This window comes from Cibotium barometz, chromosome 52 (genome assembly GCF_041138505.1).
Source record: "Cibotium barometz isolate CiBa-2024 chromosome 52, ASM4113850v1, whole genome shotgun sequence".
In the NCBI taxonomy this organism is placed as follows: domain Eukaryota; kingdom Viridiplantae; phylum Streptophyta; class Polypodiopsida; order Cyatheales; family Cibotiaceae; genus Cibotium; species Cibotium barometz.
This window is the reverse complement of record NC_141097.1, coordinates 10,914,829-10,937,838: the sequence shown is the minus strand read 5'-3', so window position 1 is coordinate 10,937,838 and position 23,010 is coordinate 10,914,829. Positions and strand designations below refer to the sequence as shown.

General features: G+C 41.8%; 2 protein-coding genes and 1 long non-coding RNA gene across 3 annotated transcripts; all 3 read right to left on the bottom strand.

Annotated features, from left to right (window-relative positions):
• Positions 1-3,868: 3,868 nt before the first annotated feature.
• LOC147608791 (major strawberry allergen Fra a 1.06-like) lies at positions 3,869-4,661 on the bottom strand. Its single transcript, XM_086788406.1, has 2 exons — positions 4,388-4,661; positions 3,869-4,291 (listed from the first exon to the last, which is right to left on the bottom strand). Exons 1-2 carry the CDS (start codon positions 4,584-4,586, stop codon positions 3,978-3,980), a joined length of 513 nt encoding a protein of 170 aa, XP_086644532.1. The 5' UTR covers positions 4,587-4,661; the 3' UTR covers positions 3,869-3,977.
• A 12,817-nt stretch (positions 4,662-17,478) lies between these two features.
• Positions 17,479-18,373, bottom strand: LOC147608790 (uncharacterized). The gene is made up of 3 exons (XR_015264403.1): positions 17,977-18,373; positions 17,754-17,885; positions 17,479-17,646 (listed from the first exon to the last, which is right to left on the bottom strand). It is a non-coding gene; the product is annotated as an uncharacterized LOC147608790 (long non-coding RNA).
• A 3,016-nt stretch (positions 18,374-21,389) lies between these two features.
• LOC147608789 (major strawberry allergen Fra a 1.06-like) lies at positions 21,390-22,184 on the bottom strand. The gene is made up of 2 exons (XM_086788215.1): positions 21,913-22,184; positions 21,390-21,816 (listed from the first exon to the last, which is right to left on the bottom strand). The coding sequence occupies exons 1-2, from the start codon at positions 22,109-22,111 to the stop codon at positions 21,503-21,505; spliced, it is 513 nt and encodes a 170-aa protein (XP_086644341.1). The 5' UTR covers positions 22,112-22,184; the 3' UTR covers positions 21,390-21,502.
• Between the last annotated feature and the right edge of the window lie 826 nt (positions 22,185-23,010).

Genomic DNA, 23,010 nt, shown 5'->3' with positions numbered 1-23,010 from the left:
ATACAAGCTCAAACAAAGATGTGAGCTAACCAAAATGTGTATGTATAAGGGGAAAGACATGGTCAAGGCCACTCCATGCGGAGCTATCACTTAGGATCAAGCATTGGTCCCTGCTAAAACCATACAAGACGCTTTTTTTGGTATACCAAAACAATGATCTAACATGACAAGGCAAAGAAAGTATACAGATCATAAGGTTAAGGCTTGCCGCACTTACCATATCTACAATGCACCCCCAATTGAGGTTGGCGCCTTCTCACTCAAGCTTCTCCAAAAGAAAGGATGTGTTATGGCGGCGGCGAGCAATGTCCTCCTCTTCTCCCGTGGCTGGCCAACCAACCACTTGATTCTAAAAGTACCAACACAACAAGATAAGCATTGATACTTACAAAGTAGACATAACATCAAATGACACATACAAGATAAATGTTGAAACTTACAAAGTAGACATGGAATGCATCCCAACCGCCGCTTCCAAGGTGAGAGCTTCCTACGCTCTCCATTCGGGCTTTGGCCGCATCCTCTTATTGCTTGTAGCGTTGGGGATTTCGAGCATGCTTTTGCTTCTCCTCATTCCAATCCTCGGTTCTCATGTACCAAGTCTTCTCACCCCCTGCCTTCACTCTCCTAGTCACATCTCCCCGCCAATGTTTCACGACATCCACCATGTGGTCCTTTATCCACCTTATGGGAACGACATCACTACTACCGGCGGCCGGCTTGTACTCATCCTTGATTTGATTTATGACTCTATCTTTCTTGTGTTTATCCAACTTTGGCCATAAAGTCATAAAGTCATTTGCAAAGACAATGTGGCAAAGCTCACGAATGCGGCTCTTCATCTCTTGCCCAACATTATCCAAAACCACGTTGCCATTGATAATTGCCGTTGGCTAAGTGTGGCCTGGTAGCCTAGAATAGCAAAAAAGTGTCTAAGGATAGCTTGAGTGGCCTTGTAGTTTGGGGCGGTTGGGTGGAGTATACAGGAGCTCTCAAGCCTCTAGCAGTCGGGGCCGACTTAATATTTGGAATCCTATTAAGAGTTTATATGCTATGCATTTAATGTCCTTTGGTGTATTCGACATGACATTATTCAAGACATACTTTATGGTTTCTATCTAATTTTATGTTCCATTATCCTCTGTTTAGGTTATAGGGGATCTTCTCTAGATATCCCACTACATTAGTCACATTGATTGTAACATCATTGGTCTTATCGTTCGCCTGTACCCCCCCTCTCTCTCTCTCTCTCACACACACACACACGCGCACGCACACACACACACACACACACACACACACATACACCCCCCCACACACACACGCACATGGGGTGGATGACCCTTTAGTCTATTTCTTTCTTTCCCTTCTTATTTTTATATATAACCTTAGGAAAAAGGGAATTAAGAAATAGTCCTCTTTTGAGATTCGTGCGTCATCCCTTGTTTAGGTAACTGTGTGAGTAGTTGTCACTATGATGGTGTCAACATGTCATTGCTTCTTGCTAATAGTTTTTATTCTTTTCTCCTTGAGGAGCTCCAGCTAGGTGGTGCTTAATTGTTTCAAAGCCTGTAGCACCATCATGGATCCTCTAAACTTTAGAGCATGTTCTTTCCTTTACAATCTAACTAATTGGACTAGTGCAATCCACCTATAAAACAACAATCATGAAGCCTTTAAATTCTAGATTTTATGACTATTGCAATCCACCGAAACCATTAGTGATTGGTTGATTGATATGGAAGTCAACCATTATGTATGGGGAGAGAGCGGGGCATCATGCCAAAAGGAATAGAGATGATACATAAACCAAAAATCCTTTATTTAAGTATATAATATTCACAGCCATGCATGTGCGCTATAAGCATCATGCCATCCATGGTGTGAGGACTTCATGGTGGGTAGAACATTTTACTTGGTAGCGCAGCCGCGCTGCTGAAGTTGGGGTTGGTGGTAAGGTAGGCTTCCGTGGAGCGGGTGGTGGGGATGGCCGCCTCTTTTTAACTATGGTGGAAGTGGTGCTCTCCGATCCTCTGGAATTGGAGGGTGTGTTGCACCACAGCATGGTGGGGGTGTCAGGCGTCCGCCGCCACCTTTATGGTGTGAGTGAATGAGTGCCATAGCTTCCAAAGCGTTCCTCCTTCCACCAGCCTCAGCTTGGCCACAAGTCGGGTGCAGAAAATACAACTATATGTGGAGAAAATACAGTTGTACATCTGCACAGGCAGCTGTCTGGAAATTTTTATAAATTCCAGAGGGCGTCTATATATGCGTCTATAATGGATTCTATAAGCGCATCTATACCCGTGTCTATAAGCGCGTCTATAGACATGCTTATAGAGGCACTTATAGACGCACTTCGGTAGACACGATTTTAGACGCGATGATAAATGCGCCCATAACATTTTAAACCACGTTGTCAAAACGCATCTATAAACACGCCTACATTCACTTTTCCTTGTAGTGTCACAATGCTTCAAAAAGTACCTAGTGTTACTTATAAGTTAGCTTTGCCAAAAAGCTCTAAAGTTCATCTAGTTTTTCACGTCCATAGACTGAAGAAAAAAATTGGGAGATGACGATAATCGCGTCAGTCTCGAGACCCTAGTAGAACTTATGGAACCCCCATCCTTACCACACGAACTAGAAAAAGTCTTGGAGTTCCAAGAGAAAAGAACTTGACACTCTGTACAACAGGAGTGTTTAGTCAAGTGGAAGGATAGACCAGAAGAAGGTTCTACTTTGGGAAAAGGTACGCACACTCAGAAAGGTTCCCAAATCTTGTTTTTGAGGAGAAAAACTCCTCTTAAGGGGGGAGTAATGTCATGACAGCAGTAGTTTTGGGAGCCTAGAGAGCTCAACCGTCTGGACAAGGCATGTGCGGGGCTCAGTGGTGGTAGCCAGCATGGCCAAGCTAGAGGACACGTGGTGGAGCGCACTAAGGTAGTGTTCACAAACAGTTAAGGGGCAGTTGGCTAAGTGCGGCCCGGTAGCCTAGAATAGCAAAAAGGTGTCTAAGGATAGCTTGAGTGGCCATGTAGTTGGTGTGGTTGGGTGGAGTATACAAGAGCTCTCAACCCTCTTTCCGGTCAGGGCTGGCCTAATATTTGCAATCCTATCAAGAGTTTATATCTATGCATTTAATGTCCTTTGGTGTATTCGACATGACATTATTCTCGACATAGTTTATGCTTTCTATCTAATTTTATGTTCCATTATCCTCTGTTTATCCCACTACACTAGCCACTTGATTGTAACATCATTGGTCTCATCGGTCGTTTTAGCCTGCCCTCCCTCTCTCTCTCTTTCTCTCTCTCTCTCTCTCTCTCTCTCTCTCTCTCTCTCTCACACACACACACACACACACACACACACACACACACACATACACGCACATGGGGTGGATGACCCTTTAGTCTGTTTCTTTCTTTCCCTTCTTATTTTTATATATAACCTTAGGAAAAAGGGAATAAGAAACACTCTTATTTTGAGTTTCGTGCGTCATCCCTTGTTTAGGCAACTGTGTAAGTAGTTGTCGTCAACATGTCATTGCTTCCTAATAGTTTTTATTCTTCTTTTTCTCCTTGGGGAGCTCCAGCTATTAGGTGGTGCTGAATTGTTTCTTCAAAGCCTGTAGCACCATCATGGATCCTCTAAACTTTAGAGCATGTTCTTTCCTCTCCAATCTAATTAACTTGTGTGACTAGTGCAATCCACCTATAAAAAAACAATCATGAAGCCTTTAGATTCTAGATTTTATGACTATTGCAATCCACCGAAACCATTAGTGATTGATTGATTGATATGGAAGTCAACCATTATGTACGGGGAGAGGGCGGGGCATCATGCCGAAAGGAATAGAGATGACACATAAACCAGAAATCCTTTATTTAAGTGTATAATATTCACAGCCATGCGTGTGCGCTATAAGCTTCATGCCATCCATGGTGTGAGGACTTCATGGTGGGTAGAACATTTTAGTTGGTAGCGCAGCCGCCGAAGTTGGGGTTGGCGGTGAGGTAGGCTTCCGTGGAGCGGGTGGTGCGGATGGCCGCCTCTTTGTAACTATGGTGGAAGTGGTGCTCTCCGATCCTCTGGAATTGGAGGGTGTGTTGCACCACAGCGTGGTGGGGGTGACAGGCGTCCGCCACCACCTTGATGGTGTGGGTGAACGAGTGCCACAGCTTCCCAAGCGTTCCTCCTTCCACCAGCCTCAGCTTGGCCACAAGTCCGGCGCTGTCAATCTCCTCGTACTTCACCTTAGCCCACGTGAAGCCGTGTTGGACTAGAGCTGCGCCAGAACAATAATATCGTCCCAGTCATATGAACATTTTAACTTAATTAGACGCAAACCACACCCCACCGCCTGCTCTAAGCGTGTACTTACTTGATTTGTTGGCTACTTTCACCAGCCAAACGCTGCCTGCTTCACCCGCCGCCCCTTCCACCACCTCCGCGCATTCGAAATGCTCCGGCAGCGCAGCCACGACGGTCACGTGGGCCTCCTCCACCAGTGCCTTCCACACACGTGTTACCGGGTGCTTCACCACCACCTCGAATTTCAGCTCCTCGTCGTAAGAAGCCATGAGTGCAGTAAGTGTAATTGTGCTTGCTGAGCTTGAAGACGGCTGGGATACTTTCTGCGAAATTAATGAAGACCACCCGCACCCATGCTTAATTTATACAAGTCTCCACCTAGTTCAACGTCCCTTTCACAAGAGGACACACACGTCCGCCATGCTCTCAATTATATATATTCTCCCACCACCACGATTACAAAAGATGGGCAGGCCATGACGGAGATGAACTTTATAAGATGCCTTCGCTGCTGCTCCGGAAGTTCCGTGCTCAAGATTTCTTTCTCGAGTTCTTTTGCATTATCCTTAGGATACCTTAGTAAAAGTAGGCCTCTTTTTTTTTTTAGGAGATACCTTAGTCTATACATTTCCGTATCAAACTAAAAGTAGGCCTCTCTTTTTAGGAGATACCTTAGTCTATGCATTTCCGTATCAAATTAAAAGTAGGCCTCTCTTTTTAGGAGAGAGTTCCATAAGCTATGATGATGACACGCTTTTGTGTCTCTCACCTGTAGACACCACATCTCTTGAGCATGCGCATTTGCTATGATCATACACTTTTGTCTCTCTCAACTGTAGACACCACAGCTCTTGAGGGTGTCAATATGCAGTAAGAAGCCCATACAGCATGCGCATTACCTATGGATATTATCTTAGATATATCCCTTTTGTAATTTTTGAGATGCTAAAATACCCTTTCCGTATATGAGACATGTTTACTTTCTGAATTTACAAACCCCTTTGTATGTATGGTTTTTCCCTAGCAATAGCTATACTAATTCTATGCTCTAGAAAATACCATAATGCTTGGGAAATTCTCATTTTCCCATGGGTGCTTGACATGTGTCCAATTTATCATTAGATTAAGAATCGACCTTTGTTTTGGTGTGCTAATGAGTAGAAGAGTGCTAAGGTGTCCCAAAAGGCTACACCAAAAGTCTGAATGTACCAAAAGGCAACGTTTGAGATACTACTAGAGTAAAGGAATGATGAAGAACTCCTTTTCTTTTAAAAAAAGAAACACAAATCTTTTGAAATTTGAACTTTCAGAACCATTTTAATTTACTAACATCTCTCTTATAAGGAATAGGGATCCAATTCCATCTCCTATACAGAAGAATACTGAGAGCTGAGTGCTTTTCACATGTTTCTATTTTTCACCCTTGTCTTGATGTTGTTTGAAGTCTTTCCTATGCTTGTGTTCTATGGAATTATAGATCCCATAGCTCTCGAGAAGGTCAATACGTACAAAGCCCATATTGCACATGAATTCAACAAGGAAAAAAAATAGGGGCTATTTTAGAGGGGCCTTTGATATTGTCATGCTATTTCACTAGAAAATAGGGCCTTTAGAGGGGCCTTGATATTGTCATGTTTTTAAAGTTTTAGGTTCATATATAAATGATTCGCTAACCCATCTATACTTATACTATTTTCGTGGTATCTTATTTTTTACCCTGAACTTCAAGGGAAAAGTGAACAACTCCTTGTCTAAGGAATTCAAGGGAAAATTGAATAACTCCATACCTATGGATTGTTATAGGCTCCAGATACACCTATGTTACAAATTTGAGTTCATAAAGTACTCCTTCTATTTAGAACTAAGAAAATAAAGCCCCTTATGTTGAAGCTTTTTGAAGTCCATAAGAAAATAAATACCCTTATGTTGAACTTATGTGTTTCCTTCCACATTTTCTACTAAGCCCCTTATTCATAGGTTTACACTAAGGTTGCATTTTAGGAAATCCTACCACATGTCATACTTTACAATTATTTCTATTGACATGTGTTACTTTCATGCATATTGTATAGAAAGGAACTAGCATTAATTCTTGATGAAGAGTAGCGCTACAAATGGAAATGCAGACATGTTGAGAAAATGGCTAGGATAATGCATCCATATTATCTTTCAAATAAAGAAGATTTTAAGATGATTCTCATAGTATACTCATCATTACTGAATGTAGACATGACTAGTATAATGCATCCAATTTATCCTGGATATGTTGATAGAACATGCCTACAAGAATGCATCCAATTTATTTTTCAAATCCTCATGCATAAGAATACCTCTTTGAAAATATGCCTAAAGCATAGCCTAATGCATGCATTAAAGCACGTATAATCCTTATACAAGTATAATGCGTAAGTATATGAATAATCTTTCTAGAAGCCCAATGCATACCCTAATGCAAATGATTAAGGCTTATGCATACCAAAATGCAAATGCATAAATGTTTATACATAGTCTATACATGCATGCATAAGTCTTATATATAAGCCTAATGCATAGGGCTAATGAAAAATCCATACGGCTTATGCGAAATAACCTAAATCATAAGGCTAATACATGCATAAGGCTTATGCTCACTACAAGACAATGCTGCCATACACGCGATAAATTACGAACGCGTGTATGGTCGCGCTTGTATTTGAATAAAATCGGGCGCGTGTATTTTAGCATTTAACTTCGCGTGTATATTTGCATTTATCAACGCGTGTATAAACGCGTTTATATACACGCAGTAATACACGCATAAATACACGATAATATTCACGGGGTAATACTCGCTATTATACACGGAAAAATACACGATAATATTCACGGGGTAATACTCGCTATCATACACGGAAAAATACACGCCACTGTACACGGATTAATACACGCATAGCAGAGAAAAACTGAAAAAAAACTGAATTCCTTAACAAAATTAAAAACTATTTTCCTTAAACCATCTCATAGTACATTACAGTATACATCATTACACAATCCCACTACATGCATTTACAACAATGAAATATATTCAAAAATAAATCATGCATATGAGATGATAGAAATGTCATCAATTTAGAACATACAGTGACGGATTGGTTAGGGTTCGATCTCATCTTCAATAAGATCCATCCTTGTCAAACGATCAACATCAATATCCATTTGATCAATTGGTAAGGCTACGATTAAATTTATTCCACTATCGATATTCTGTACTCCATTGATAATGGTATCGATGTCCTGATCATCCTCATCATCATCACCATCATCCTCAATGGTAGGGTCATTCTCATGATCATGAGAAATGGCATGCTCATCCTCATTATCACGATCATCTCTTATTTCTTGATCATCGATCACAACATCTTCAATGGCATGTTCGACGTCATCTTCATTGCGGCTTGTTACATCCTCCATATGCTCCATATCAGTGAATGTATTATACATCACTTTGGAACGTGGTGCAATAGGGATGACGTACCACCATTTGATGTCATGCACCATTGGTAGATAGATAACCTACTCAAATACCCACAGTACAGTAATTAATTAGCATATCAAAAGTCAAGGGGTACGCGAGCTTAGATATATATGTACATGAAACACATTAGTAAAAAAATGCATACCTGCTCACATTGTTGTGGCAATACGAGCCTATCTTTCTTTGTTTGCCAGAACTTTGTAGAGTCAATAGTTACATATCCACTTGCATGGCGTTTTATCGTTGCATCAGGCCCTTTTTCCACCACGTTCATTTGCCATTTGACATCCAAAACATACACAAAGAAGCGACGAAAGTCAAGCCTAAATATGTCTTGGATTATGCCACAATAATCATCCATTTTTCCATTAGCTCCCTCAAAGCTACTAATGACACCGCAATCTTGTGTATTTCTCTTTTCATCAATTCTTTGTGTTCGAAAATGCTTGCCTTCACACCATATAGCATTGAACATAGTGCACTGGACCAAAATAGAAGCAATATTTGTGTAAGCAATGTGAATAAATATTAAAAGAAAATCACTTACAACTAATGCAAAACATTAGTTCTATGTACCTTTGACATGCATCCTCGTGCATACTCCCATTCTTCCGCCGTGATATGCAGCCCCTCGTCACTCTCTGCTCTCTCCATTTCCTCATGCAACCAATCAACATGGATATCATTCGGAAGTGTTGCTAGATGCTTAGGGTACGCCTTCCGAGAGCCATGTTGCCTCCGAAAGAGAGCTCTTTCTGCTTGCCTTTTTGTCTTTGCATCCTCATATCTTGTAACCCATCTGCTCATCACATCACTATTAAGGATACAAGTGAAATTGAGATCATCAATCAATGTTCTGTCAATTACTTTACTCTGTCCTTTTCCTTGAGGCACAATAGAGGTCATCCTCAAGTCCTCTTCATTGCTCCATAGTCGTGGCAAAGAGCTGTCCACCTGACCAAGAAATTCTGAAATATATACAAGAGACTCTTGTATCAACCAACCCTCGGCCATGCTTCCTTCAGGCCTTGCACTTTGCCTCACAAAGTCTTTTAAGGTCTTCATGAAGCGCTCTAGGAAGAACATCCAACGTGCATGCACAGTACCACATAAAGCAATTTCGTCCACTAAATGCACAATGAGATGTAGTTGACTTGTGAGAATGGTTCGCGGAAAAGTCTCCTCTACCAAACAAACCACCTCCACTGCCATAACACGCGCATCATCCAACGTGGCTGGATCAATTGCTTTGGAACTAACATATCTGAAAAATAAATAAATAGTACGTTATACCTCATGCACGTTCATTTTGCAAGGTATAATGAAGGGTGATCTGAGCATGGGTTTTACATACCTCACAAGCTCGCCCATCTTATAAATACATTTTTTCAAACTCTTATTCGCACAATGGTCGATGCTAGTAGGTAGTATGAACTGCGCACATAAGAGCACATTTATGGTTTATGGCATTACAAAATTTAATTTCAACGTACGTACAAGACTTGGAAAACACTTACTTGAAGCATCTTGTGCCAATCGTGGGACTTCAACCCATATAGTTGCTCAACGCCTCTTTTCTTAGTGGTTGTAAAGGCTCCCTTCAATGATCTCATGCATCCAGTGGGAGTACGCAAAGTGGTGATGGCCTGCTTTACCTGCTTCTCCTCTTTCTTTGATATAATCCATGGTGCAGGCGGAAGACGAACGTGCCCACCCACCTCTCGTGGCCAAGCTTGACGCATACGTCCTGCGACCCGCAAGTCCTCACGTACGCTAACATTGTCTCGTTTACCAGTAATATGTTCCCAAATACCAGATCCCACATTCTTGAAGATGTGCATGGGATCAAGAAGATGGTTGATCTTAAGATGGGTCCAATATGGCAGCCGGAAAAAAATGGAGTACCTGCACAAGGGATTGCTCTATGTGACCTTTAATCCAATTAGAGACTACACAAAACAAGATTGAAAAAACATCACTATACCTGTTCATGCCATCTGGAGGAAGAATAGTTGTAGACTCCCAAATACGCTTCCAATCTTTTGCACGAAGTGTTTGTGGAGGAATGTTACTCTTACTAGCAACATATTTAGGATGATCTGAGGGGAGAAATCGATGATGATTATCGAATATAGTCTTACACAAACCATCAGCATACTCATGTACTAACGAAGGGCCACAAACAGGACATGCATGTTTACCCGATGTTTTCAAACCTGTTAAAATATAAATAAAAGTTAGAATAATAAAGTCAAACCGTCTAATTAATATATATAGCCAATAGTAATAGAGTAGGGAGGTAATTAGAATTCTTACCAGAACAATCGCTGTATCCTGGAAAGTCATGCATTGTCCACATCAACACTGCTTTTAAGTCGAAGTGTCGAGAGGAGGGAGGCCTACTAATGTCCACCACCGCAACACCTCTCCATAGTTCCTCCAACTCATCAATCAGTGGTTCAAGATAAACATCCATATGCTTGACTTTATGTTTCCCTGGAATTAGAAGGGATAACATAAGATGTCCCTTCTTGATCGCCATTGATGGTGGAAGGTTATAATTCACCAGCACAACTGGCCACACGCTGTACGCGGTGCTTTTGAAACCAAATGGATTCACTCCATCCATACCCAGGCCAAGTCTCAAGTTTCTGGGCTCTGTTTTAAAGCTGGGCCACTCATCTTCAATATGCTTCCAAGCAGGAGTGTCTGCGGGAATTCTCCACATGCCATCATCCGATCGATGTGAGGAATGCCATGACATGAGCTCTGCTATGGATTTGCACTTGAACATGTGTTTGATGCGAGGAATTATAGGAAAGTGTCGCAAGACTTTACGAGGTACATCAAAACTCTTCATATCTGTTCTGTACCTTGCTTCACCACAAGTGGGACATGTCAGAGTCTCCTTATGCGTCCCACGAAAGAGAATGCAATCATTGACGCATGCATGTATTTTATCATAATCCAGTCCTCCAAGAGATGTCACATAGCGCCTCGCTATGTCTCTTGAGGTGGGCAGTCTATTTTCCTTTGGAAGCATGTTTGACAATAGCCTGCATCCAATATCATCAATTATAATTAGTCTTAAATCCTAAACCTTAAACCACTAATTCAAATTTATAAGTTAGAATGCTTACTTCAACAATGCGTCAAGACTTGCATTGCTCCATCCATAAACTGTTTGTATATTAAGTAGTTCAAGGGAAGCACGTAAAACTGAGAATGTGCACCCGTCAAACACCGGTGTCGATGAAGCTTTATAAAGATGCTCTTGTTCCATATCATCGTCGTCCATACCTTTGGGATCATCCTTAAAAAGATTCCGCACCATATCATCAAGCACCTCCTCTTCCACAACTTCGTGGGGTGCAGGGCTATTGTCGTCCCTTTCCCACTCATCTCTGACATTAGATCCCGAAGCTCCAGCATCATCTCGTCGACGCTTTACGTGCTCTCGTCGCGCGTAGGGTACCATGTTAGGGTGTGGTACTGCATCCTGCTTCAATTTATCAAATTATATGTTACAACTCTATTAATTTAATTTGGATACCATGAGTCATTTGAATACCATCAATTTACATCTACTCACCTCTAAACCTGTTTGATTCCATTCTCCATACATGGAGATGTGATTCAAGGTAATTCGACGTGCTTGTACAATGCATCCTTGACATCGATTACACATACATTTGATCCGTTGTCCCAACCACACATCGCGATTACGATGACGCATTGTCTCATCTTCCCCAGAACTGCTTGAAGAGGTTGATGACATCCTGTGTACAAACCAGAAAACACAAACTCATTATATATTTTTAATGAAAGCACAAAAACGCGTGTATTCACGCGGCTATCTCCTAAAACTTGCGTGTATAAACGCGGCTACTTCCTAAAAAACGCGTGTATTCACGCGGCTACTTCCTGCAAAACGCGTGTATAAACGCAGCTGAAATAATGTACACGCGCAAATACCTGCGTTGATAAACGCGAACATAAACGCACCCATAAACGCGGCGGCATATTTAAACTAAAAATAGCCCGCCTTCCCCAAATATAGATTTTGAACTTAGAAATCAACAGTGCATGCGTTTTCGCCTATTTTCGCCTCTTCCAACAGCAAGGAGGGAGCAGAGAAAGGAGCACACACACGGGAGAAGGAGGGAGCAGAGAAGGAGCAGAGAGGACTCACTTTTTCAGAGGTGAGTCACTTTGTCCTGTGCCTTGTCTCTTTTGTCAGATTTGTTTACTTTGCTCTTTGCTCTTTGCTCTTTGGGTTTGTCTTTTTGCACACGATTGGGTTGCTGCATCCTGACAGGGGCGACAATGGCTGGTCCTTTTATAAGGACATTCTGTTTTTTGTCGGGGGTCGGTCTTTTCGAGAAATTTTTTTCGCAGGTCGCGTGTACGAACGCGTGTAGAAGCGCGTGTAACCTGTCTGCAGAGTTTTTCCACGCGCATATACACGTGTTTTTTGCCGGGTATATACACGCGTTTTTTAACGGGTGTATACACGCGTTTCTGCAGACAAAAAACTGCGGCGTTTCAGATTTCATGGTTTGCAGGCATTTGACTTGTGTAATGACAATGTGTGAGTCAATGATGTACATGATGATGTTTGCTGCAGGTTCTTTATGGATATTCCAGGTTCTTCATCCGATCCATTTGCGTATAGCAATTGGTTGATGGAGATGATGAATCACTTTGGGCGCCAACCTGGTCCGGTTGAGCTTACAGAGTATATGTATGCTCATCCCCCTCCTTCCCTGCCTGGTGTCTATACCCCTACCGCGAGTATCCAGGGCACTCCAGTGCCGTCTATTCCTCCGAGTCCGATGAGACGGCATGCAGCTTCTCCTCTTCCACGTCCACCGAGGAGACATACCTCGTCCCAGACACACTCACGTACACCCTCACAGCCACCATCACGTGCTCCCTCAGAGCCACCATCACGTCAGGGCTCACAGCCACCGTCACGTAGACAATCCCCCAGTCGTGACTCCACCCGCAGCAGTAGGAAGAGTGGGAGTGGAGGATGCGGCGGGTGCTTTGGTGGGGGAGGTGGGGGAGGTGGGGGAGGTAGTAGGGCACGGGATGAGAGAGGAGATAGAGGGAGAAGAGTTAGAGGAGACAGTTCGGAAGAGGAGGAGATGAGAGAGATGGAGAGAGTGGTTTGCTATGATGTGACGGATAGGGGCGGGATAGTGATGGATGCGAGGGGGAGGGAGGTAATGGAGTACATGCGTGGGGTAGTATCAAACTCATATAGAAATTGTTTTATTAAATTTAAAGATCAAAATAGCCGATTAGTTGGGGAGGTGATAGAGGCTGTACACAGTCGGTACCCCAATCCCCCACATGCTACATTCTCGGATGTATGGGGAAGGACGCGAATAAGGGAGATCTTAAGTAATAAAAGATCTCACCTTAAAAAACTCGCGTACGATGACCGGCTAAATGTAGCTGCGGGTGGCTATCCTGCCGAGAAACCTGCCACTGCGCACAAACGCGAGTGGAAGGAGGCAAAGAAACGAGCAGAGGGTGGCGTGAAGAGCAGGCAGCATGTGGAGGCACGACGGATCCAGATGGAGACCGTTGGATCTTCGCATTTCGGATCTGGCGGCGTCGAGTCATGGGAGGCAGAGTTCGTAAGTATCCTGTCACTTTATTTGATTGTTTACTTAATTCATTGATTCTATGAATTGTTTTAATCTTACAAATTGTGTTGATTATGATACAGCGACGGGTTACGGGGAGGAAGCCCACAACCCACGATACTGCGTATGCTCGCCGGCATAGCAGACGTGACACGTGGGCCATCTTCAGAGCCGAGGGACGTATTACGGACGCGCAGTTTGAGTTGGCCATGAGACCATACGGTCGACAGGTACTTGAAAATTCGTAACGAATGGTTTTGGTTTATTGAATTGCATATATATATATATATATACTTATATACTATATATTACTTGAACAGGCACAAGCTGCTGATGATCCACCGGCCGCCGCTGCAGAGGGTGGACGTGAGCACTACTCCTCGGACATTCCGACCGATGCGAGCTCATCTGAGCATGAGGGGAGTACCGAGTCATCATCTGGGTCTGAGTAGTACTCAGATTTGTAGTATCACATTCCATATTTAGGATGTGATTGTATATATTTTTTTGTAAACTCAAGCCATGGGCTACTTCGAGATATGGACTCCCTTGTATACATGTATGAAATTTTGATAGTAATATTGAATTGATTGATCGATAGTATTACATTCATGGCTGTCTTGAATCATGTAATGACAATGTATGCATTCATGTCGTTCTTGTCTTAATCTCCCTCGTGCATATGTTCTTCGTGGATGGTCTAATGGGATGGTCTAATGCACCAAAAACCCTAAACCAGAGAGTGCTATTGGGTGCTGGAATGCTGGAACAGTATTCAGGCACCAAATAGCACTCTCTGGATTTTTTTTTTTGCTCTCTGTTCGCGTGTATAAACGCGTCAAAACTGCTAAAAATTGCGTGTATCTGCGCGGATACACTGGAAATTACGCGTGTATAAACGCGTATAAACTGGCCACAACGCGTGTATAAGCGCATCTAAATAAAAGAAACGCGTGTATAGACGCAAGTAAAAACGCGTCTGGGACATTGGGACTGAACAGGATGCGGCTATACACCCGTGTATAACCGCGTCTAATAGAATAAGAAGCGTGTATACTGGCGTGTATTAACGCGTCTGTAAAAAAAAACGCGGCTACACACCCGTGTATACGCGCGTCTGAGAGGTATTGTACACGCGTTTTTACACGCATGTCTCTGGCCGCGATTATACACGCGCTGATACACGGGCCCGCTACTTTTTTTCACAAGTCATTTTTAGCGGCTAAGAGCGCGGGTATGAGCCCAATCCCTTGTAGTGGCTTAAGAGCCTGAAGCATAAGTCTTTGCTTATCCTAATTCATGTTGCATAACCTATGCATAAGTTATACATAGCTATATATAGGCACAATACAACAAGATAAGAAATTCCCAAGGCATCGAGGGTGCAATACTGTGCCAAATAATAAAGTAGCAGGACATAATTTATTGCTTATTCATAAGCTATATATAATCCTAATGCATAAGCTATGCATAGGCACAATACAACCAAATAAGAAATTCCCAAATCATCCAGAGTGGAATAATGTTCCAATTAATAAAGTAGGAGATAATTTTTTATTTCTTGTCACTTGCTCTCATGAAGATGGGTTTATAACATGTAGAAAAATAAATCTATGTTAAACAAGTAGCTTTCCATTATGTATAAAACACTCTATGAATAGAGCCCTTAATTATGCATAATAAATATACACATATAGATATCTCGTCCATAATTAGCTCTATGTATAAATAAATCTCATGCATAGAAAACAAGAAAAAAAAAATCCCAAGCGTATAAATAACATGCCAAAATTGTTGTTATCAAACAAGAAATACAAAGTCTTCCCAAGGGTACAAATAACATGCCAAAAAATAAATTAAATAGGCATACTTCAATAGCAAATGTCAAACCTACATACAACAAATGGTTAACAAGAAATTCTCATAGACGATGTTTTTTTGGTGGAGTTGTGAATTTTTATTACATATGGGAGTAAAAAATCCGTATAACTAAAGTGTACTAGCTTACCACCTAGATGTAGAACACACATTGGTAGATTTTCTAGATTACCCCACACCCACCTCATTGTTGTTGATGAGGGCATATCCCTCCTTCCAACATTATTTTTTATTTCTTGTGCCTTTCTCTTGTCAAAATGATTTAAAAAATTTAGATAAGGAAATCTATATTAAGAAAAGTGCTCTTCATTATGCATAAAGGTCTCTAATTGTAGAGCTCTTAATGATGTATAACAGGTTATACACATAAAGAGCTCTCATGTGCATAAAGAGTTCTATGCATAAAGATCTCTAGCTCTCTTCCAAAGATAACAAGAAATAAAAAATCTTCCCGAGGGTACGATAACATGCAAAATAATAGACGTACCTTTTTAAGTGCACATAAAGAAATTTAATGTTAATCCTACATACAACAAATGGTACAAAAATTCTATACATGAGAATGAGAAAAAATTAGATATTCCATGTGAAATTATATTACAAGGAAATAAGAACAAATTAGAAAGTCCATATAATAAAAATACACTAGCTTAACAACTAATACGCAACATATTGATATAATTGTTTGTAGAAATTGATTGTTCTCTTCCTCTTCTGTCTTAAATGTTGATGCGCACCTCATTGGTTTATTGTCTAGGTTATCCCACATCCACCTCATTGTTGGTGATGAGGAGATATCCCTCCTACCTTTTTAAAAAAAAAATATTGTAGCTTTCTCCTATCAATATTATTTCATAACATGTAGATAAGGAAATCTGTGCTAAGAATATAGGTCTTAATTTTGCATCAAAGACTCTAATCAAGAGATCTTAATGATGCACAATAAGCTCTACACATAAAGAGCTCGCATGTGCATAAAGAGTTCTATGCATAAAGATCCCTAGGTCTCTTCCAAAGATTACAGGAAATAAAAAATCCTCCAAAAGGTATGAAAACATGCCAAATAATAAAATAAATAGGCTTACCTCTTTAATTACACCTTTAAAAATAATGTTAAACCTACATACAACAAATGGTACAAAGGAAATGTTAAACAAGAAATTCTCTAAAATATTATTTATTGTGATTTTGTGAAATTCTATTACATGAGGAGAAAAAGAAATTCGATGCAAAATTATAATATAGGGAAATTATAACAAATTAGAAATTCTAGATAATAAAAAAACACTAGCTAAGTAGCTAATATGAAACGCACATTGATAGACTTATTTGTAAAAATTGATGGTTCTCTTCCTCTTCTCTCTTACATGTTCATGCGTAGGAAGAAATGTTAAGAGAAGAGGACCATTTCTTATGGTAATCCATTATTGCTATGAATGATACATGAGTACAACTCACATGTTGAAGTGATCTACACAAAGTTTATGCTCAGGCTTGCCTTCACTAACTACAAGAGGTGGGGCCATTATCCATGCTTTTTTCGATGCTTTAGAACTAACCTGAAAATCCCCTAAACGTTGAAATACCCGTCGAAAAAAGCGTCCAAATAGAAACGTCGAAATAGACGCCGAAATAAGCGTCGAAACAAGAGTCAAAAAAAATAATTTTACCATGCATTACGTCCTTTTCAACGATTATTTTGACTAACATTCCGACTACTATTTCAACGGTTATTTTGACTGCTATTTTGACTATCATTTAGACTCTGTTTTCGATGGATGCGGAAAACTTTCGACGCTTATTTCGACGCGTGAAGGTATTAAATTTTTTTTGGCATAATGGTGCATCCAGCTACAGTCTTGTAATTGGATGCACCATTATGCCAAATTTATAGAGTACCAAAGGCAAAAAATTTTTGGCATAATGGTGCATCCAGCTGCAGTCTTGTATACTGGATGCACCATTATGCCAAATTTATAGAGTACCAAAGGCAACTATACTCTGATGTGAAGAATGGCGTGAATTTGTTGAAAAAGTTAGAGAGAGTGCCATAACGTTTTCAACATTACAAAGTAGGTAAACAATTCACACAAGTGCAAACAATGGCCAAATTATATTGCAAGATGTGAAATTTACATATCAAGCTCTGACGAGATAAGCCAAAATTTGCATACAAGCTCAAACAAAGATGTGAGCTAACCAAAATGTGTATGTATAAGGGGAAAGACATGGTCAAGGCCACTCCATGCGGAGCTATCACTTAGGATCAGGCATTGGTCCCTGCTAAAACCATACAAGACGCTTTTTTTGGTATACCAAAACAATGATCTAACATGACAAGGCAAAGAAAGTATACAGATCATAAGGTTAAGGCTTGCCGCACTTACCATATCTACAATGCACCCCCAATTGAGGTTGGCGCCTTCTCACTCAAGCTTCTCCAAAAGAAAGGATGTGTTATGGCGGCGGCGAGCAATGTCCTCCTCTTCTCCCGTGGCCGGCCAACCAACCACTTGATTCTAAAAGTACCAACACAACAAGATAAGCATTGATACTTACAAAGTAGACATAACATCAAATGACACATACAAGATAAATGTTGAAACTTACAAAGTAGACATGGAATGCATCCCAACCGCCGCTTCCAAGGTGAGAGCTTCCTACGCTCTCCATTCGGGCTTTGGCCGCATCCTCTTATTGCTTGTAGCGTTGGGGATTTCGAGCATGCTTTTGCTTCTCCTCATTCCAATCCTCGGTTCTCATGTACCAAGTCTTCTCACCCCCTGCCTTCACTCTCCTAGTCACATCTCCCCGCCAATGTTTCACGACATCCACCATGTGGTCCTTTATCCACCTTATGGGAACGACATCACTACTACCGGCGGCCGGCTTGTACTCATCCTTGATTTGATTTATGACTCTATCTTTCTTGTGTTTATCCAACTTTGGCCATAAAGTCATAAAGTCATTTGCAAAGACAATGTGGCAAAGCTCACGAATGCGGCTCTTCATCTCTTGCCCAACATTATCCAAAACCACGTTGCCATTGATAATTGCCATTGGCTAAGTGTGGCCTGGTAGCCTAGAATAGCAAAAAAGTGTCTAAGGATAGCTTGAGTGGCCTTGTAGTTTGGGGCGGTTGGGTGGAGTATACAGGAGCTCTCAAGCCTCTAGCAGTCGGGGCCGACTTAATATTTGGAATCCTATTAAGAGTTTATATGCTATGCATTTAATGTCCTTTGGTGTATTCGACATGACATTATTCAAGACATACTTTATGGTTTCTATCTAATTTTATGTTCCATTATCCTCTGTTTAGGTTATAGGGGATCTTCTCTAGATATCCCACTACATTAGTCACATTGATTGTAACATCATTGGTCTTATCGTTCGCCTGTACCCCCCCTCTCTCTCTCTCTCACACACACACACACGCGCACGCACACACACACACACACACACACACACACACACACACATACACCCCCCCCCCACACACACGCACATGGGGTGGATGACCCTTTAGTCTATTTCTTTCTTTCCCTTCTTATTTTTATATATAACCTTAGGAAAAAGGGAATTAAGAAATAGTCCTCTTTTGAGATTCGTGCGTCATCCCTTGTTTAGGTAACTGTGTGAGTAGTTGTCACTATGATGGTGTCAACATGTCATTGCTTCTTGCTAATAGTTTTTATTCTTTTCTCCTTGAGGAGCTCCAGCTAGGTGGTGCTTAATTGTTTCAAAGCCTGTAGCACCGTCATGGATCCTCTAAACTTTAGAGCATGTTCTTTCCTTTACAATCTAACTAACTGGACTAGTGCAATCCACCTATAAAACAACAATCATGAAGCCTTTAAATTCTAGATTTTATGACTATTGCAATCCACCGAAACCATTAGTGATTGGTTGATTGATATGGAAGTCAACAATTATGTATGGGGAGAGAGCGGGGCATCATGCCAAAAGGAATAGAGATGATACATAAACCAAAAATCCTTTATTTAAGTATATAATATTCACAGCCATGCGTGTGCGCTATAATCATCATGCCATCCATGGTGTGAGGACTTCATGGTGGGTAGAACATTTTACTTGGTAGCGCAGCCGCGCTGCTGAAGTTGGGGTTGGTGGTAAGGTAGGCTTCCGTGGAGCGGGTGGTGCGGATGGCCGCCTCTTTTTAACTATGGTGGAAGTGGTGCTCTCCGATCCTCTGGAATTGGAGGGTGTGTTGCACCACAGCATGGTGGGGGTGTCAGGCGTCCGCCGCCACCTTTATGGTGTGAGTGAATGAGTGCCATAGCTTCCAAAGCGTTCCTCCTTCCACCAGCCTCAGCTTGGCCACAAGTCGGGCGCAGAAAATACAACTATATGTGGAGAAAATACAGTTGTACATCTGCACAGGCAGCTGTCTGGAAATTTTTATAAATTCCAGAGGGCGTCTATATATGCGTCTATAATGGATTCTATAAGCGCATCTATACCCGTGTCTATAAGCGCGTCTATAGACATGCTTATAGAGGCACTTATAGACGCACTTCGGTAGACACGATTTTAGACGCGATGATAAATGCGCCCATAACATTTTAAACCACGTTGTCAAAACGCATCTATAAACACGCCTACATTCACTTTTCCTTGTAGTGTCACAATGCTTCAAAAAGTACCTAGTGTTACTTATAAGTTAGCTTTGCCAAAAAGCTCTAAAGTTCATCTAGTTTTTCACGTCCATAGACTGAAGAAAAAAATTGGGAGATGACGATAATCGCGTCAGTCTAGAGACCCTAGTAGAACTTATGGAACCCCCATCCTTACCACACGAACTAGAAAAAGTCTTGGAGTTCCAAGAGAAAAGAACTTGACACTCTGTACAACAGGAGTGTTTAGTCAAGTGGAAGGATAGACCAGAAGAAGGTTCTACTTTGGGAAAAGGTACGCACACTCAGAAAGGTTCCCAAATCTTGTTTTTGAGGAGAAAAACTCCTCTTAAGGGGGGAGTAATGTCATGACAGCAGTAGTTTTGGGAGCCTAGAGAGCTCAACCGTCTGGACAAGGCATGTGCGGGGTTCAGTGGTGGTAGCCAGCATGGCCAAGCTAGAGGACACGTGGTGGAGCGCACTAAGGTAGTGTTCACAAACAGTTAAGGGGCAGTTGGCTAAGTGTGGCCCGGTAGCCTAGAATAGCAAAAAGGTGTCTAAGGATAGCTTGAGTGGCCATGTAGTTGGTGTGGTTGGGTGGAGTATACAAGAGCTCTCAACCCTCTTTCCGGTCAGGGCTGGCCTAATATTTGCAATCCTATCAAGAGTTTATATCTATGCATTTAATGTCCTTTGGTGTATTCGACATGACATTATTCTCGACATAGTTTATGCTTTCTATCTAATTTTATGTTCCATTATCCTCTGTTTATCCCACTACACTAGCCACTTGATTGTAACATCATTGGTCTCATCGGTCGTTTTAGCCTGCCCTCCCTCTCTCTCTCTTTCTGTCTCTCTCTCTCTCTCTCTCTCTCTCTCTCACACACACACACACACACACACACACATACATGCACATGGGGTGGATGACCCTTTAGTCTGTTTCTTTCTTTCCCTTCTTATTTTTATATATAACCTTAGGAAAAAGGGAATAAGAAACACTCTTATTTTGAGTTTCGTGCGTCATCCCTTGTTTAGGCAACTGTGTAAGTAGTTGTCGTCAACATGTCATTGCTTCCTAATAGTTTTTATTCTTCTTTTTCTCCTTGGGGAGCTCCAGCTATTAGGTGGTGCTGAATTGTTTCTTCAAAGCCTGTAGCACCATCATGGATCCTCTAAACTTTAGAGCATGTTCTTTCCTCTCCAATCTAATTAACTTGTCTGACTAGTGCAATCCACCTATAAAAAAACAATCATGAAGCCTTTAGATTCTAGATTTTATGACTATTGCAATCCACCGAAACCATTAGTGATTGATTGATTGATATGGAAGTCAACCATTATGTAGGGGGAGAGGGCGGGGCATCATGCCGAAAGGAATAGAGATGACACATAAACCAGAAATCCTTTATTTAAGTATATAATATTCACAGCCATGCGTGTGCGCTATAAGCTTCATGCCATCCATGGTGTGAGGACTTCATGGTGGGTAGAACATTTTAGTTGGTAGCGCAGCCGCCGAAGTTGGGGTTGGCGGTGAGGTAGGCTTCCGTGGAGCGGGTGGTGCGGATGGCCGCCTCTTTGTAACTATGGTGGAAGTGGTGCTCTCCGATCCTCTGGAATTGGAGGGTGTGTTGCACCACAGCGTGGTGGGGGTGACAGGCGTCCGCCACCACCTTGATGGTGTGGGTGAACGAGTGCCACAGCTTCCCAAGCGTTCCTCCTTCCACCAGCCTCAGCTTGGCCACAAGTCCGGCGCTGTCAATCTCCTCGTACTTCACCTTAGCCCACGTGAAGCCGTGTTGGACTAGAGCTGCGCCAGAACAATAATATCGTCCCAGTCATATGAACATTTTAACTTAATTAGACGCAAACCACACCCCACCGCCTGCTCCAAGCGTGTACTTACTTGATTTGTTGGCTACTTTCACCAGCCAAACGCTGCCTGCTTCACCCGCCGCCCCTTCCACCACCTCCGCGCATTCGAAATGCTCCGGCAGCGCAGCCACGACGGTCACGTGGGCCTCCTCCACCAGTGCCTTCCACACACGTGTTACCGGGTGCTTCACCACCACCTCGAATTTCAGCTCCTCGTCGTAAGAAGCCATGAGTGCAGTAAGTGTAATTGTGCTTGCTGAGCTTGAAGACGGCTGGGATACTTTCTGCGAAATTAATGAAGACCACCCGCACCCATGCTTAATTTATACAAGTCTCCACCTAGTTCAACGTCCCTTTCACAAGAGGACACACACGTCCGCCATGCTCTCAATTATATATATTCTCCCACCACCACGATGCACGCCATGACGGAGATGAACTTTATAAGATGCCTTCGCTGCTGCTCCGGAAGTTCCGTGCTCAAGATTTCTTTCTCGAGTTCTTTTGCATTATCCTTAGGATACCTTAGTAAAAGTAGGCCTCTTTTTTTTTTAGGAGATACCTTAGTCTATACATTTCCGTGTCAAACTCCTCTCTTTTTAGGAGATACCTTAGTCTATGCATTTCCGTATCAAATTAAAAGTAGGCCTCTCTTTTTAGGAGAGAGTTCCATAAGCTATGATGATGACATGCTTTTGTGTCTCTCACCTGTAGACACCACATCTCTTGAGCATGCGCATTTGCTATGATCATACACTTTTGTCTCTCTCAACTGTAGACACCACAGCTCTTGAGGGTGTCAATATGCAGTAAGAAGCCCATACAGCATGCGCATTACCTATGGATATTATCTTAGATATATCCCTTTTGTAATTTTTGAGATGCTAAAATACCCTTTCCGTATATGAGACATGTTTACTTTCTGAATTTACAAACCCCTTGTATGTATGGTTTTTCCCTAGCAATAGCTATACTAATTCTATGCTCTAGAAAATACCATAATGCTTGGGAAATTCTCATTTTCCCATGGGTGCTTGATATGTGTCCAATTTATCATTAGATTAAGAATCGACCTTTGTTTTGGTGTGCTAATGAGTAGAAGAGTGCTAAGGTGTCCCAAAAGGCTACA

Bases quoted from the DNA above. Each gene is read 5' to 3' on its own strand.
- LOC147608791 (XM_086788406.1), bottom strand. From the start codon at position 4,586: ATGGCTTCTTACGACGAGGAGCTGAAATTCGAGGTGGTGGTGAAGCAC. The intron at 4,292-4,387 runs GTAAGTACACGC...GTTCTGGCGCAG, and splicing joins GAAAGTAGCCAACAAATCAA to CTCTAGTCCAACACGGCTTC.
- LOC147608789 (XM_086788215.1), bottom strand. From the start codon at position 22,111: ATGGCTTCTTACGACGAGGAGCTGAAATTCGAGGTGGTGGTGAAGCAC. The intron at 21,817-21,912 runs GTAAGTACACGC...GTTCTGGCGCAG, and splicing joins GAAAGTAGCCAACAAATCAA to CTCTAGTCCAACACGGCTTC.